We start from the raw sequence: 15,314 nt of genomic DNA, 5'->3' as shown, positions 1-15,314 counted from the left end.
CTTTACTTAAATTAGGGTTTGGCATGCCGAAACCCTAATTAGTGCTTGTGGCATGTGGCCGCGGCACAATGACATTTTTTTGCAAGCGGTGCCATAGCCATGCCAAAGGAACTATAACAAGGCCATAATGTGGAAACATCCACAGGAGCAAGGGTTGCTATGAGTGGCTATATATGGTACGACACCATTCTTAGGGCTTCCTGGTCCCACATGGCTCGTGGCATGTTGTGGGACCCGAAGTGGCGTAATTTGGGCCACGACTAAAAATTAGGGTTTCGACTAACGTCACCAAAGCAAAGTCGTGTTTCTGATTAGGATACCCTAATTGAAGTCTGTTATGGCGTTGTCCACGAACAGAAGGTGGGTTAGCACGTAAGTGCGCTATTTATGGTGCGTTGGCACGTTTGGCATGCTGATGCGGCAAAGTGGCACGTTTGGCATGTTTGGCTTGCCGATTAGTGCATCGGCGCAGCAGGGCATGTTTGGCATGCACGTTTAGTTCATTTGTGATAAAAATTCCCTTCACCCTTTTTATTTGTAAGATACAGTTTCATGGCCCCTGTAACTAGAGGTACCACAAAAAGGAATGCAGTAGAAGCAGTTAATGTGTATCTTTATGAAGGAATATCAAAAAAGAAAAAGGAGAAGTATACAAATGATGAAACAGGTTCCTCCTCCAACTTTTTTTTGTTTATTTTTCAAAATGATAATAACGTTAGGGCTATGGTGAAAGATTTCATCAGCAAAAGAAATGATCTAAAATCTCAAATCATGTTCTCTTTGGAAAAGATAGCTCACTATGAACAAATGTTATCTCTGACAAAGAATACCTTGCGTGATCTGAAAAGAGAACTTAGTGAGTTAACTGATATTTCTGAAGATCTAGAGGAATTAAATGATCCCATTATCAATGGGTTCTTTAATAATGAAAAGGAATTCTTGGTAGATGCTCTCAGAAAGATCTACAATGTGTAGGAAACTTCTTATGAGAATTTATTCTTGTATTTTTAAGAAGGATAACTAGGATTTGGAATAACAATTATTGTGATCACACATAGCTATTGCCAACGATTTTCATCTTGCAATGTTTTATATTTATTTAAATTCTAAGTTATTTGGAAGACGATTTTGCAGTATTAATCCTTATTGGTTTCATATATTGCAGATAATGTTATGGGATATGTGTGTTTACGTCCGTGAACTATGATTGTCCCATATATGTCAAAAGTTAAGTCTATTATGTCATTATGCAAATATTGATAAAACATAGAATGAACTTTTGAATATCCCGCAGTATTGATCTTTCCGTGATCCACTTATATGTGGAAATATTGTATGGCTCCGTAAGTTTTTCTTATGTTGAGCATTTCTGAATAATTTAATCATTAAGGTTCTCATGTGGTTAATTTAATTGAGTTTACTGGATACAAATTCATATTTCATGTTATTTGTTAATGTCCAAAGAAATCCTTCTTTTCTTGTAAAAGTAAGGTCGCTATTGTTGTTCTTTCGGGAATGACATTTTATGGGGGAGAGTTCTTAATTGAACTTGTGCTTAATTGCCAAATCTTTGTGAGGAGTGCGGCTGTGGAATATTATAGGAGTTATCTTGTATCTTTATAAACTCCTTGATGAACACACTAAGTTTCGACTATGTGAAATCATCGAAACAAAGTTGATATGTTCTCATTTAGTCATGAATAATCTCCTTGAGAATTTCATTATGATCCTGCTAGTTTTGGTACCTTTGCTAATTTATATTAACGAAAAGGGGGAAATTATTTGGTAGTTCACACTTCATACGTATGGTTTACGGATCATTATGTAAGGGGGAGTGGATTCATTGTGAGATGAAGTATTGACTAAGTGGGAGTAATACATATCACCGTAGTATTATTGTCAAAGTTGTGATACAATTGAACTTTGATGTTGTGTAATAATACTATGACACTGTATAACAATAATTGAGAACATTTGTTTTCTTATTGTTATGGATACGGATCTTCAACAACTATGATGCTGAGTTGAACACGTTCAGAATCACTGGAGTACTTGGAGTGATGAAGAATTCAAGGAATGTTGAAGAACCAAGTAAATCAAGCATTTGGATGAGAATCTACAAAGTTTATTTATTTTGTAATCCATATGTGTTGATAGTTTTGTCACTAAAATTGACAAAAGGGGAGATTGTTAGAGCACTGCTCGGTCGAACTCGCAAGCGTTGCTATCTGAAGCTTGTTTGTCAAGTTTAGTTGTTAAAACTATACGTCTTGATTTCTAGTCTACTTATAACTATGTCTCGGATTAGGATAGAATGTATAGTTGAGCTTTAGACTTCACGGCGTTCATCGATTGAAGACGAAGAACTACTAAGGGTAGCTTGTGGAACTTCATCAACAAAAGGTATGTGGAGACTTGAACGCATCTATCACTCAGAAGTTTATTATATTCTATCTCCTATTGAGACAAAGTCGTATAGCCATATAGACTTTACACTATACACATTTGATATTTCGAGATGAGTTTAACTCGCTTATATCTTTCTCGAAATATGTGTTGGAAAGCTTTTTTCTTTAACTACGTTCATCATTATTATTGACGAAAGTCAAAAGATGATTATGTGAAAATCGTCTGGTAACATCTTACATGATTTGTGTGAGACAGTCATTTGATGTAGAATCGGAATGTTTCTTATTGATCATTAGATCACTTGAAAATTTCTTATAAGATTATAGTTTGTGTGAGACAGCTATTGTGACGGAACGGAAAATTACCCCTGGCGCGCCTGGGCGCATAGGACATAACTTCCCTGATGCGCCATGATGATGCTAAGATCCGGGCCTTAAAGCTAGGAAAATGCACGTCCATCTGCCCTTGCAAGCATGCTCTTGGAGCATGTTGCATATAACTTAACTTCCACACAGATCAAACTTACCCTTGTTCTTCTAAGGGTTTAAAACCATTGAGGCTATGGCCAATGCATCTTGCATGCATCACTGGCTTCCGAGTATTATCTAGGCATAAGGAAAATCCTTATGACTTAGGCATAGGCCACTCCAAGCCTATCGCCATTACCTTACTTTGATTACCAAAGTATCTTACTCTATTGGCCATGTCCAATTCCGCGACTGGAACATATACCAACTCTATGTAGCTTGATAGGTAGTATGAGAATCCACTTATTGGCATGAAACTAGCTTCATCAAGTTTGGTCATAATCATCTCTTGCGCCGAGCTACCGAGCTTAGATGATATGAGGGGCCAAAGTGCTGGACCGGAAATGTTGCAATTCATTGCGGATTCCTACGTACCCTTCCCTACTCTAAAGGGATCAAGCACAGAACGTAGTTCATCCTCCTCGTTTGCAAGGTCGTGGCCAAGCAATAATGGTCGTGGCCAAGTCCGTATAGTTTGTTCCGTCAAAATGCACCCAAGGAACGCATATTTGGTCTGCGGCATGGCATAGTGATTCCCATAATTAATATGCTTTATTGGCTAGGTTACGGAGCTATAAATGATACTTAGGCATCATTTATACTCTTCCGGCTAAGCTATGAAGCTTACTTGGTGCATGATCCGCATATGCACCTTCAACCAACTACCCATCCCTACATATGTTAACTTGACCTTTTTAGAACTTTGATTAGGGGAGCAAAAATCATTCATCAACTCCCACTTTTACTTTCATGGACGTGCCATATATTTCCTGGATAACCGGCCAAGATGGTTGTACATTCAGTTCTGGCTCACATGCCAGTTCCAATGTCCGTCCATGATGGTTGAACATATCCCGAGCCAGGTTCAGTGAAGGGTCGTGATGGATGTATTTCTGGATTTGGCTCATAGGACACTCCAATGTCCAGTTGTGATGGCTGTACATTTCAAAGGCCAAACTGCTCTGGCCTGTTACACCATTGTGGTGCGATATTTTGCATAGGCCAATGACCTGTGTATTGCGCCATTTTGGCACTACTTTGTTATAGGCCATCCTTCCAACTGGCCTGATGCATCCTTTGATGCGAGATTGGCCTTTGGTCAATATAGATTATATCTTACACCCTCTTGGTGCCATATAGGCCTTGACCAATATGTCAAACACAATGCCATTTTGGCACTGCATTGGCCTATGCCAGTGTTCCTTTTGCAACGCGACTGAACTTGAGATGAAGCTTCATCTCGTGCCATGGCGCATCTTTAATCATGCGACATGCTAAAAACACAGGTGATACAATATCCACCCCTTTAAAGAATTTCGTCCCCGAAATTCAAGACAAAAATTATTGTGAACAAAATCTTCGGTTTGGATTCCTGAACAAAAGTCCCATATCAGATGCTCAGAAATCACGCAAGGTTTTTTTAATTCGTCGTGAACAGAAAATTAGACTTTCTGAGCAAACGTCCCACACTGCATACTCAGGAATCCAAAAAGAGTCCACAACGTTACCACGAATCTCAATTGGCCAGTTTCCAAAAGGATATCTCAAGCAGGTATCCTAAGTGAGCGTCCCATACCACGCACCCAGGAGTCCCTAAAGTTCACAAGGTTGGTACCAATAACACGTAGAACTGTGTGGAACAGGATCCAGTTTCCCACCGTCCGTGACAGTCATCCAGGTTGCCACTCGTAAGTGGGATGCTAGCCGGGCCTGAAAACGCACACCATTGGCCAGTTGCCAACGTGTGGAGATGAAAATTCCCATTGTCTACACATCGTCCCATACGGTCTTCTGGATTTCCACTCGTAAGTGGGTGCCACTTAGTCCAAGCAAACTCACAGTACTTAAACAAGCTCAAATCAATTCGCAAGTAACTGGCATAGCAGTTACAAACTCCTTCCCGCGCAAAAGTTGGCTTACTCTTCAACTTTATTTCTCTTTGAAGGAAAATAACTCATTGACGAGTCCAATCCGCACAGTTCCTAGAGTTATATCGGAACCTGGCTCTGATACCAACTGTGGCGGACCAGAAAATTACGCCTGGCGTTCCTGGGCGCGTAGGCCATAAATTCCCTGATGCGCCATGATGATGCTACAATTTGAGCCTTAAAGCTAGAAAAATGCACGTCCATATGCCCTTGCAATCATGATCGAGGAGCATGTTGCATCTAGCTTAACTTCCACACCGGTCAAACTTACCCTTGTTCTGCTAAGGGTTTAAATCCATTGAGGTTATGGCCGATGTGTCTTGCATGCATCACTATATTCCGAGTATTGTCCAGGCATAAGTAATATGCCTAGGACTTAGGCATAGGCCGCTCCAAGCCTATTGTCATTCCATTAATTTGATTACCAACGTAGCTTACTCTATTGGCCATGTACAATTCCGCAACTGGAACATATACCAACTTTATGTAGCTTGATAGGTAGTATGAGCATCCACTTTTTGGCATGAAATTAGCCCCAACAAGTTTGGTCAAAATCATCTCTTGCGTCGAGCTACCAATTCAGATGATATGATGGGCCACAATGCTGGATCGGAAATGCTGCAACTCATTGCAGCATCCTATGTACTCTTCCCTACTTTATAGGGATCAAGAACATATCTTAGTTCATCCTCGAAGGGACAACAGCTTAAGCCAAACTCGTTTGCAAGGTCGTGGCCAAGCAATAGTGGTGATGGCCTAGTCCGTATAGGCCGTTCCGTCAAAATGCACCCAAGGAATGCATATTTGGTCCGCGGCATGGCATAGTGATGCACATGCTTAATATGCTCTATTGGATAGGCCTGGAGCTATAAATGATATTTAGGATTCATTTGTACTCTTCCGGCTAAGCTATGAAGCTTACTTGGTGCATGGTCCGCATATGCACCTTCAACCAACTACCCCTCCCTATATATGTTAACTTGACATTTTTACAACATTGATTAAGGGAGCAAAAATCATTCATCAACTCCCACTGTTACTATTCACGGTCGTTACCATATATTTTTTGAATAACCAGCCAAGATGGTTGTATTCAGTTCTGGATCACATGCCAGTTCCAATGTCCGGTCATGATGGTTGAACATATCTCGAGCCAGGTTTCAGTGAAGGGCCGTGATGACTGTATTTATGGATTTGGACCATAGGCCACTCCAATGTCCAGCCGTGATGGTTGTACATTTCAAAGGCCAGTCTTTTCTGTGGCCTATTGCACCATTGTGGTGCGATATTGGCCATAGGCCAATGACCTGCGTATTGCGTCATTTTGGTTACTTTGTTCTAGGCCATCCTCCCAACTGGCTTGATACATCCTTTGATGCGAGATTGGACTTTGGTCAATATAGATTACAACTTACACCCTCTTGGTGCCATATTTTCCTTGACCAATATGTCAAATACAATGCGCCATTTTGGCACCGCATTGGCCTAGGCCAATGTCCCTTTTGCAACGCAACTGAACTTGAGATGAAGATTCATCTCGTGCCATGGCGCAACTTTAAGCATGAGACATGCTAAAAACACGGGTGTTACAGATATTGTTGTCTTCTAAGAATGTTTCAATGATTGAAATGGGAATTTAGAACAATTAATCATTGTATGGATATAACACAGTATGCATACCTATATGCAAACTGTTATAAAAGTGATTCAGGTCCGACTTCCGAGAACCAAGTATGCATACCCGTATATGAACGGTTTTAACTATCAAAGTCCGGGAACTAAGTTTGCGTACTTTTTTGCAAACTTATTCACCTGAGTTCGGTCCGGAAGGAGAGTATGCATAGCCGTTTGAGAACTGTCGGAAAGGATCAAGTCAGGAACTTAAATTTGCGTACCCGTTTGCAAACTTATGTGGTTAATATCTAAAATTGGATAAGTATTTTTTTCATACTCATGAACAAATACATTTATAAATTAAGGAATGCAAACTTTGCAAACCGTGGCTAAAATGTTCATGAACTGATTCTTTTGAATCAATCCGATTTTGCTTCAATTGTGTTTTGTATACTTTTATGAGAATATAAAAAATTTGAACAACTCTATGATTAACACAATTAGATTCATTTGAGTATCATTTGATCTAGAAGTGTTCAGATGAACATGGTTAACACAAAAGTGTTCATATGTCTAACTTCGGTTAACTGTTATTGAGCCAACTCAATATACATGTTTAGGTACGGCTACCCATATCTAAATGAAAGTATATTTCATTTGTGTGTAACAAGATAAGACCATCTAACGGTGGAAAGATATTAGCTTGAATCTTAAATCAGGTTTCATCCAACGGTGAATATTGATTGCTTTGTTACAAAGTTATCAATCCCTAATTTGAAGATTATATAAGGGAGAGCTCTAGAAACTGGGAAACCTAATCCCCGCACCTCCTGTGTGATACTAGTTGCGACTAGAGTCGATTCTCCTTTAACCTAGGTTTTTCCTAAAACCATTATAGGTTAACGACTTAAAGACTTCATTGGGATTCTGAAGCCCCATCCAACTATTTTCTCTGTAGTTACGTGTTATGATCTTACTTGTTCTATCGTATTGAGTACTATCTTCTCTAAGACTTGCTCGAGATTTATCTCCGATACGTAAGATATAAAAAGTAATCACAAATCTCTTCATCTCATTATTTGTGATTCCATAATAACTTGTTCTACTACCATATAGTTAAGTTATTATGAGGTGATTGATATTTCTAGGTTGTTCTTCGGGAATATAAGACCGGATTGTCAATTGGTTCATGTTCACTTTGATTTATCAAAAGACAGAACAAAACCTTCGTAGGTATTTCTGTGGGAGATAGATTTATCTATTAGAATAGACTTTTCTTTGGGAGACAGATTTGTTTATCAAGTCTTCTATTTTGGGTCGTAGCAACTCTTAGTTGTGGGTGAGATCAGCTAAGGGAATCAAGTGCGTAGAGTCCTGCTGGGATTCAGACGTAAGGAACGCGAATGTACCTTAATCAGTGTGAGATTGGTTAGGGCTCAACTACATTCCAGTCCGAAGTTAACTTGTAGTAGGCTAGAATCTGCAGCGGCTTAATACAGTGTGGTGTTCAAATATGGATTAGGTCCGGGGGTTTTTATGCATTTGTGGTTTCCTCGTTAACAAAACTTCTGGTGTCTGTGTTATTTCTTTTTTGCATTATATTTATTATATAATTGAAATATAACAGGTTGTGCGTAGTTCAATCAATTGGTAAATCCAACCTTTGGTTGTTGATTGAAATTGATTGACACACGAACATTGGTCTTTGGTACCGTTCAAGTTGTTTCTTATAATAATCAAGCTCGCGGATTTATGTCTGTTTGATTTGATGATTACATTGTGAAACAGAGATATAACTCATGGATATATTTTCCTTGATTGAGTCTGACTGTCTAGTTGATTCTCTTGGAATTATATTGGAGTTAGTCCATACAGATTTCCTAATAAAATATTGGGTGTGGTTGTTAGACCCCCACTTTTTCAGGTTGGATTAGTTGGAAATATGAAAACCGAAATCAGGTACTTTATTGCATATCTTTAAAATCTTTTCGTTTTGTAATTTCCTTGTTGTCCAAACAACCTTGGTCTATAAATACTAAAGTTCTTTCTTCTTACAAACTATTTTAATCCAGGCGAACTTCGTAGTTTCCAGTAGAGCCGACTACTAGCATTACTGTAATATTATATCAGGGAGGAAAGTACCTTAATTAGGAGAAATCCCTTATGTACTCTCATTTAAAGAATTCTTTGGGGTCAAGAACCTCTAGCAAGTACCGTTGGTGGGAAACTATACAAAGAGCATTGTTATTTAGTTTTCGATTATTGATTTGATTGTTTGACGGTTGTTGAAACTTTGATTGCACCTAGTTTGATTATTCTTGGGATCCTTCTATTATGACATAAGGTCACTCAAACTAGATCAAATTATCGACGGGATCTTCAGAACTGTTTTTTTTTTATCTGAAGACAACTTATGATCATCCATTGTTAACAGACTCCGTTCTGTGCATGATCGATCATAAGTGGAATCAATTTTTTTTTTGTGCAGGTACAATTGAAGATAGTTGAAGATTAGAAGACAAGAAGATTTTTCCTTCTTGGTTTCGCATCTTGTGATATTACTTTAGGCACACATCTTAATTGGCTGGGATCCGACTAAGATCTGATTTATCTTTGATAGATTTGATCAAGTAGTCGTATAGATCAGCAACTATCATTTGGTGGTATTCTTCAATATCCGAATCTGATAGTTGTGAATCTAAATCTGATTATTTCGGATCTTGACTGATCTTACCCGACAAAGTATTTTACTTGTTTAAACGGAAGACCCTTTGTCATAACTCAACATATCTTTTTTTTTAAAAGATTGATAGATGACTTACCATATAGCCTTGTTCTTTTACTGTTTGGAATACGATCAAAAGGAGTTAAGTGCTTAGGACTTTACATCGGTAAAGCAACTCAAGTAGTGATTTCAATTTTGGGATTCACGTGCGTTGACCAGACGGTTGTAGGCGCGGGGATACTGAGGGAACTAAGTAACTAGAGGTAGATTACTTGGTCTCGACTATACGAAGTTGACTTTGTTCTTTGTATAACGGCTTAATTCTGAGAGTATTCAAAATTGGACTAGGTCTCAGGGTTTTTCTGCATTCGTGGTTTCCTCGTTAACATTTTTTTTTACTCACCTATAACTTAGGAGTTCAACCCCTGGCCAACTGGTCTAATCCCCGTTGGTTTCGTTAACAAAATCTTGTTGTGTCATTTACTTTACTTCCGCATTATAATTGTTTAAATTATAATAAAGTAAATAACACTTGTACGTTAATCCAAGACACTTGATTGTGATCCTAAAGTACATCGGTTTCATACCGTAACTATTATCAAGTGTATACCTTGTTGTTGTATTGTCTTGACTTCGTACATACACGATCACACTTGGTATTGGACTTATTGGTTGAAACGAAAAAGTTGTGGTATACTTGGGTACCTCGTCACTTCACTAAACCACCATCAAAATCAAAAGGGGGTAAGGAAAGTATGAAAGGGTTGAGAGAGAAAGAAAAGAGTGAGTGAAGCAGGAGAAATGCCAAGTCCGCGCTTCTCCTGGGAGTTTATACTCTGGAAACGGAAACTGAGTTTCTGTCTGCCACTATTTACATAAAAATTGAGTTTCCAAGTGGTTAGCTAAGCGATGCCCCTCACCCATAGTAAGGTGCACTTTCATGCTGTTTTCGCTTATCTTCAATTAGGCTATAGCGAAATGCTCAATCATACTCTTTTCGCTTAGCTTCAATTAGGCTATAGCGAAATGCTCAATCATAGTTCTTGGCCTTACAATTGTTTACGTTGCCAGTTTTTGCGACTCATGACATTTGCGGCTCATGACATATTTGGGCACATGGTGGTGAGGGTGGTAAAGCAGATTTTGGACAGTAGCGAATTTGACCTTCGGAATTTTTCATGGTTGACAAGCAAACAACTACATGGCTAACCGATATTTAAACGCTAGTTTAGGCGCGAGCCCTAGTGCATTTATAAGGTCCTATACAAACTCCGGTCCCTAGTTATGAATATGGACACCAAAGGGCCAAATCACCCCTTTGACGACGTTTATATGGTCTCCAAAGGATTATTAGGTGAAGGAGAAACGAAAACACTGGGAAAGAAATCGATATGAATAATGACCCTTCCAGCCTTCCAGGCACACCAAACTTGATTACCTTAATGCCTGCTGATGAAATATCAGCATCAAATCATCAATCCCCAACCTAATCTGCCTAAGCACCCTCGGATAAAAAATTACAAGATCCAAGTCATTTTTCCCAATTAATCAATCATAAATAATGCATGGATCGTGAGTAGTAGTATTGTACTGTGTATACAACTACTTGAGAGAGGAGACTTATATAAGACCTAAAAAGAATCAAATAAATCATTCTTCACTCAAACGAAGCTTCACTATTGATTCGCAAATCTTCAACACTTCTGTTCTCTATTTGTTTTCATGGCATCTTAAATGTTTAGATTTTAAATTTAAATAACATCCAATTCTCTTATAATGCCGTCCTAGAAAAATAAAACAGATTCTGTACTTCTTCTAATTTAAATTAAACAGAATTGATTACTAGAAAATACTGCATCTCTCACACACCCTGTCCTGACAAGAAGGAAGCTCACACACACGCACCATGTACATGCCCATGTTGTTCCTACTAATACGAAGATTCTTGGGAAGTCACGTGTTAACTGGATAAATAAACCCCCTAATAATAATTAATCTATGATTATCCGGACGGAGTACCTTTAATCCTGGCTTAGAGGGGGGAAAACACCATTTTTTTTCATCTTTTTGGTTTTGAAAAAGAGACAAATCTAGGCGCCTGGCTTAGGGGAGGTTTTCCCTTAATTAAATAAATTTAAGCAAATACTTGGAAATTAGAATGCTCAGCTCAGATCCTAGTAATAGTAAGTTAGTTTTAGTAGTTAATACAGTTTTGTGGTTATAAAAAGCTCTTTTACTTTCTGTACTAAACAGTATTCTTTTATCCTAGGTATAAAATTAAGAGCTAGATCTGTTAATGTTTCTTAAGACAGTACTTGGCATAAATGTTAAATAAGCAGCATCAATGATGATGAGCATAGTTTACGAAATCTAGTGATCGATTAGCAGAGCTGCAAAAGTAAAACTCTCGAGCACCATCAAAAGTAAGCCTTAACATTAAATATACCTCTGACCAAAGGATCTAGCTACTAATTCTTAACACATTTCTGATTCGACCTACCTAAATCCGTTCATTATGATGTTTAGTTCTGTTTTTTGTAAAAGCAATGACTACGTTAGTTCGTCAAACAAAACTACTGGTAGTGACAAAAAATGGAAACTAAAACAAATAACTTGTCAAGGAAGTTAAATTACAAAAAATTCATTGAAATAACATTGTATAGTGTAATTAACAACAACCAGCACTAGACAAGGGGTACAAGTATCAAAATGCCTTTATTTTTAGGAACGTAGAGTAGAAAGTATCTGAGACCCAGAACTACAACAGCATTTATTTGTTACAATGACGACAGGTTTAAGAAAAGCAAAAACAAAAAGAACAAAAGAAAGGTTTTAATGCAAGAATAATGCTACTCGTGGAACACAAGAAAAGCATGTTCACATAAGCAAATACAACTGTGCCTACAATATTCACATGTTAGAAGGGAAATTTGATTGAAGTGCACGGCTACAAACTTGAAGCTCTTGCCATCATTATAATTTAGCTCTCGATGTGTGCTTTACAAGAATAAGCTGCGGTGAAAAGAAACTAAATCAAAAAGCAGATGCATCCACCTTCCAGTTAAAGCACAAAAGGCAACTATACAGGAGATCATCATCTGTTCCGGCTGCGTAAAGAAGTTAACAAGTGCTCCGTTTGATGGAAAAAGAAGTTAACAAGTGCTGCCTTTGATGGAAGGAAGACTCAGCAGTGCATACTTACCCAGTTACATATGAGTGTCGTTTCTTCTCTGCCAGTCGAATTACCCAAATCCCCCTTTTCCTTGAACCATTGCGCTTAACCTGAAATGGCAAAAACAATCTAGTAAGAGATCCAACCTTCAAGTCCTTAATAACTTGAGAAAGTACTAGAAAAGCATACATACTGCTAAGCTATGTAACAAGTCAAGTAAAAAAAGATGATAATGTGAAAATGTATTTGTTGTGCTAAGCAAGTCGGCAAAGTGAGCACTTTCTCCAAACTGATCATTTAGGCCACCATGATAAACCTGGGTATTAAATGATAAAAAGGCTGACTGTGCTGCAATCTGCATTAGTATGTGGTTGATATGGACTAAGGAAAAGTAAGTTCTAAGAAACAAAAATTTGGGCGTAGATCCCAAAAGAGAACATACTAATACTGCATTACCAGATTAATTCAGCGTGAAGGAAAACAAGTATCAAATTCAAGGAAGATGACTTCAGAGCATTTAAGATCAAAAGTTTAATGTTTGGGACGTTCAAGTATGCACTCAAAAGCAGGGATAATTTTCTGAATGAAGGTTTATAAATTAATTAGTTCTGCAAGTGTAGTATTTGCATAAAACCCAAAGAAGAACAGTTCTTTCCTACTAAACATCCCCTTAGAACCTAGAAAATTTTCTTCCAAATGCAAAATTAAGGTAATAAATCGCAAAGTGGACAAAGAAAAAGAATAAAGTAACTTACTATTTTACCTTAGCATTCATGGCTCTCAGAAAGAATTCATTTCCAGGCAATAAGTTCGTCTTCTTACCAGCAATTTAGCAGCTGTCCCGTATGGCTCCTCAAATGCATTTGAAACCCAAGAAACATCGGATACCTCTTTCTTGGCAGATGTCTGTTCAGTAGGACGAATGGCAACTAAGGTTGCACCTTTCAAAACAGACCCATCAGGAAGCTCTAACTGAGGAGCATACCATAGCCTCATATTGAGTGCAGGAACAAGAGTCCTTTTTGATGCGGTAGAAGCAGACAATGGTTTCACCCTTAGTTCCTCCAACTGCTCCTTATTCATACATAGTACCCCTTGCCCATCTGAATCAGTTAAAATAAGACTATCTAGAGTTTGATGATCATCAATTATGGGCTGAAGCAAATAATGTCTAGCTGAAGCAGCAATTAAGGAACTTATAGTCCAAACCACTCTCAATTTTAAACCTCCATTTGTATAAAAAGATTCAGGAATACTCCCATCATCTTCAATAGCAGCAGAAGCAGCAGCTGCAGCTGCAGCACCACCGTGAAGAAGATTCTCTTGGAGAAGAGAAAAAGCAGAAGCAGGTTTCGGTGGGTCAATAATTGAAGAAGCACCAAGAATTAAACAATTATCAAGAGTGGATCCAAAATCAGCTCTCCACTTGAGTAAAACACCATCATCAATTCCTAATTCTCCACTAGGAAGCTCGATCCGCAACCTGCGGATCTCATTGAAGTTTTTCAATACTTGTGTAGGTGAATGATGAGTCACACCTCCTGATTCCATTTCTTCGTCATCATTGATTAGAGTACCATTCCCACCATTACCACCAACACCGCCACTGATTGATGAGGAAGACGATGTAGACGAGGATGATGATGATGCTGACTTTCTAGGTCCAAGAAATTGACCTAGGGCTTGAAGCGGCTTAAAGATTCCACCAAAGACAAGACGAATAAGATTAGAAAAAACACTACGTGTTTTGTCGGAAGAAGCAGCGGTAGCGGATGCGTCGTCATCTGATATTACACAATCAACTCTGACGACAACGTTATCGATCTGTGGAACCAGTTCATGAAAACGTCGGGATACGACGCAACATCTACCTAAAGCTTTAACATCTCCGATCTGGTTAAAGACTATCAACAACAAAGAATCCGGCAATCGATCAAAATGATCGATCTCATCTACCTCGGAACAAAGATAAGACATAGTACCACAACCAACAACAACAACTGATCAAGATTTAATCAGATCAAGGAAAAAAAAATTACAATACAGTCGCAATTACAGACAGAACCCAAAAATTAAGATCAAATGAAGTTTTCTAAACATAAAAAACAATGGAATTCAAGTAAGAAAGATCTGAATTATTGAGTCAGATATCATGAGATCAAACGAGAAGAAGAAGAAGAAGATAGACAGATGGATACATCGAAACCCAAACCTCGACCTTCGGTATGAAGCAAAGAAGCAAAAAAATGAAGAGACCTTGTTCCGTAGGTGATGAGAAGAAGGGATCTAGAGTAGCGATATCTTTTTCTCAAGGCGGATTATTGTTGTTATTTAGCACCACTGAGAGGAGAGAGAATGAGGATAGACGATAAGAGATTAAGAGAGATCCACGGCTTTGGAGTTCGGACAAAGAGACACAGAGAGGGTAGAGAGAGATTGTGTTTTTTCTTTTCTCCTTTCCTTTTCTTTCTTTCTTTTATTTTCTTTTCTTTTCTTCTTTTACTACTTTGTTTATATCCTTATTAATTTATCTTTCTGTCTGTTTCTGTTTTTATTAAATTAATTTAATCATATATTATTAGGTGACCACTAACCACGGGTACCTGTCACACACACACTATGTTATTCATTTATTTTTGTGAGGGTCCCTTAATCTGTGCTTGTTTATCAATACGCATTTTTGTTAGTTACTGTCAGGGACTCAGGGTGGCTCTAGCTAGGCCAGGGTGGATAATTGATCAACGGGACAAGAACCTCAGATTTTGGACAACCTACTTAGGTCGGTTTTTATGGGCATGGCAAACTATAAAGTTTACCATTTTTGTATCGATTATGGAGCTGGCTAACTGGCAAATAGGCCTGATAAAGTGTCAAACTATAAAGTTTGTCATTTTTACACCTATTATGGAGCTGGTTAACTGGCAAATAGGCGTGGCAAA

General features: G+C 38.3%; 1 protein-coding gene across 5 annotated transcripts; it reads right to left on the bottom strand.

Moving 5' to 3' along the window:
- Positions 1 to 11,824: 11,824 nt before the first annotated feature.
- LOC113288307 (F-box protein At4g18380-like) lies at positions 11,825 to 14,836 on the bottom strand. Of its 5 annotated transcripts, none has more exons than XR_003330565.1 (3): positions 13,131 to 14,835; positions 12,406 to 12,485; positions 11,825 to 12,215 (listed from the first exon to the last, which is right to left on the bottom strand). XR_003330565.1 is itself a non-coding variant. In XM_026537306.1 (3 exons), exons 1-3 carry the CDS (start codon positions 14,350 to 14,352, stop codon positions 12,203 to 12,205), a joined length of 1,248 nt encoding a protein of 415 aa, XP_026393091.1. In that variant the 5' UTR covers positions 14,353 to 14,836; the 3' UTR covers positions 11,825 to 12,202. The 5 variants fall into 5 exon arrangements, 3 of the variants coding, with proteins under 3 accessions (XP_026393091.1, XP_026393093.1, XP_026393092.1); XR_003330564.1 differs by having other exon boundaries at positions 13,139 to 14,833; XM_026537306.1 differs by having other exon boundaries at positions 13,198 to 14,836.
- Positions 14,837 to 15,314: the final 478 nt, after the last annotated feature.

Source organism: Papaver somniferum, chromosome 6 (genome assembly GCF_003573695.1).
Source record: "Papaver somniferum cultivar HN1 chromosome 6, ASM357369v1, whole genome shotgun sequence".
In the NCBI taxonomy this organism is placed as follows: domain Eukaryota; kingdom Viridiplantae; phylum Streptophyta; class Magnoliopsida; order Ranunculales; family Papaveraceae; genus Papaver; species Papaver somniferum.
This window is presented reverse-complemented; position numbering and strand designations above follow the sequence as displayed.

Coding starts and splice junctions, on each gene's coding strand:
- LOC113288307 (XM_026537306.1), bottom strand. CDS start 14,352: ATGTCTTATCTTTGTTCCGAGGTAGATGAGATCGATCATTTTGATCGA. Junction 12,486..13,197: donor GGACAGCTGCTAAATTGCTG/GTAAGAAGACGA, acceptor TTGCCATTTCAG/GTTAAGCGCAATGGTTCAAG.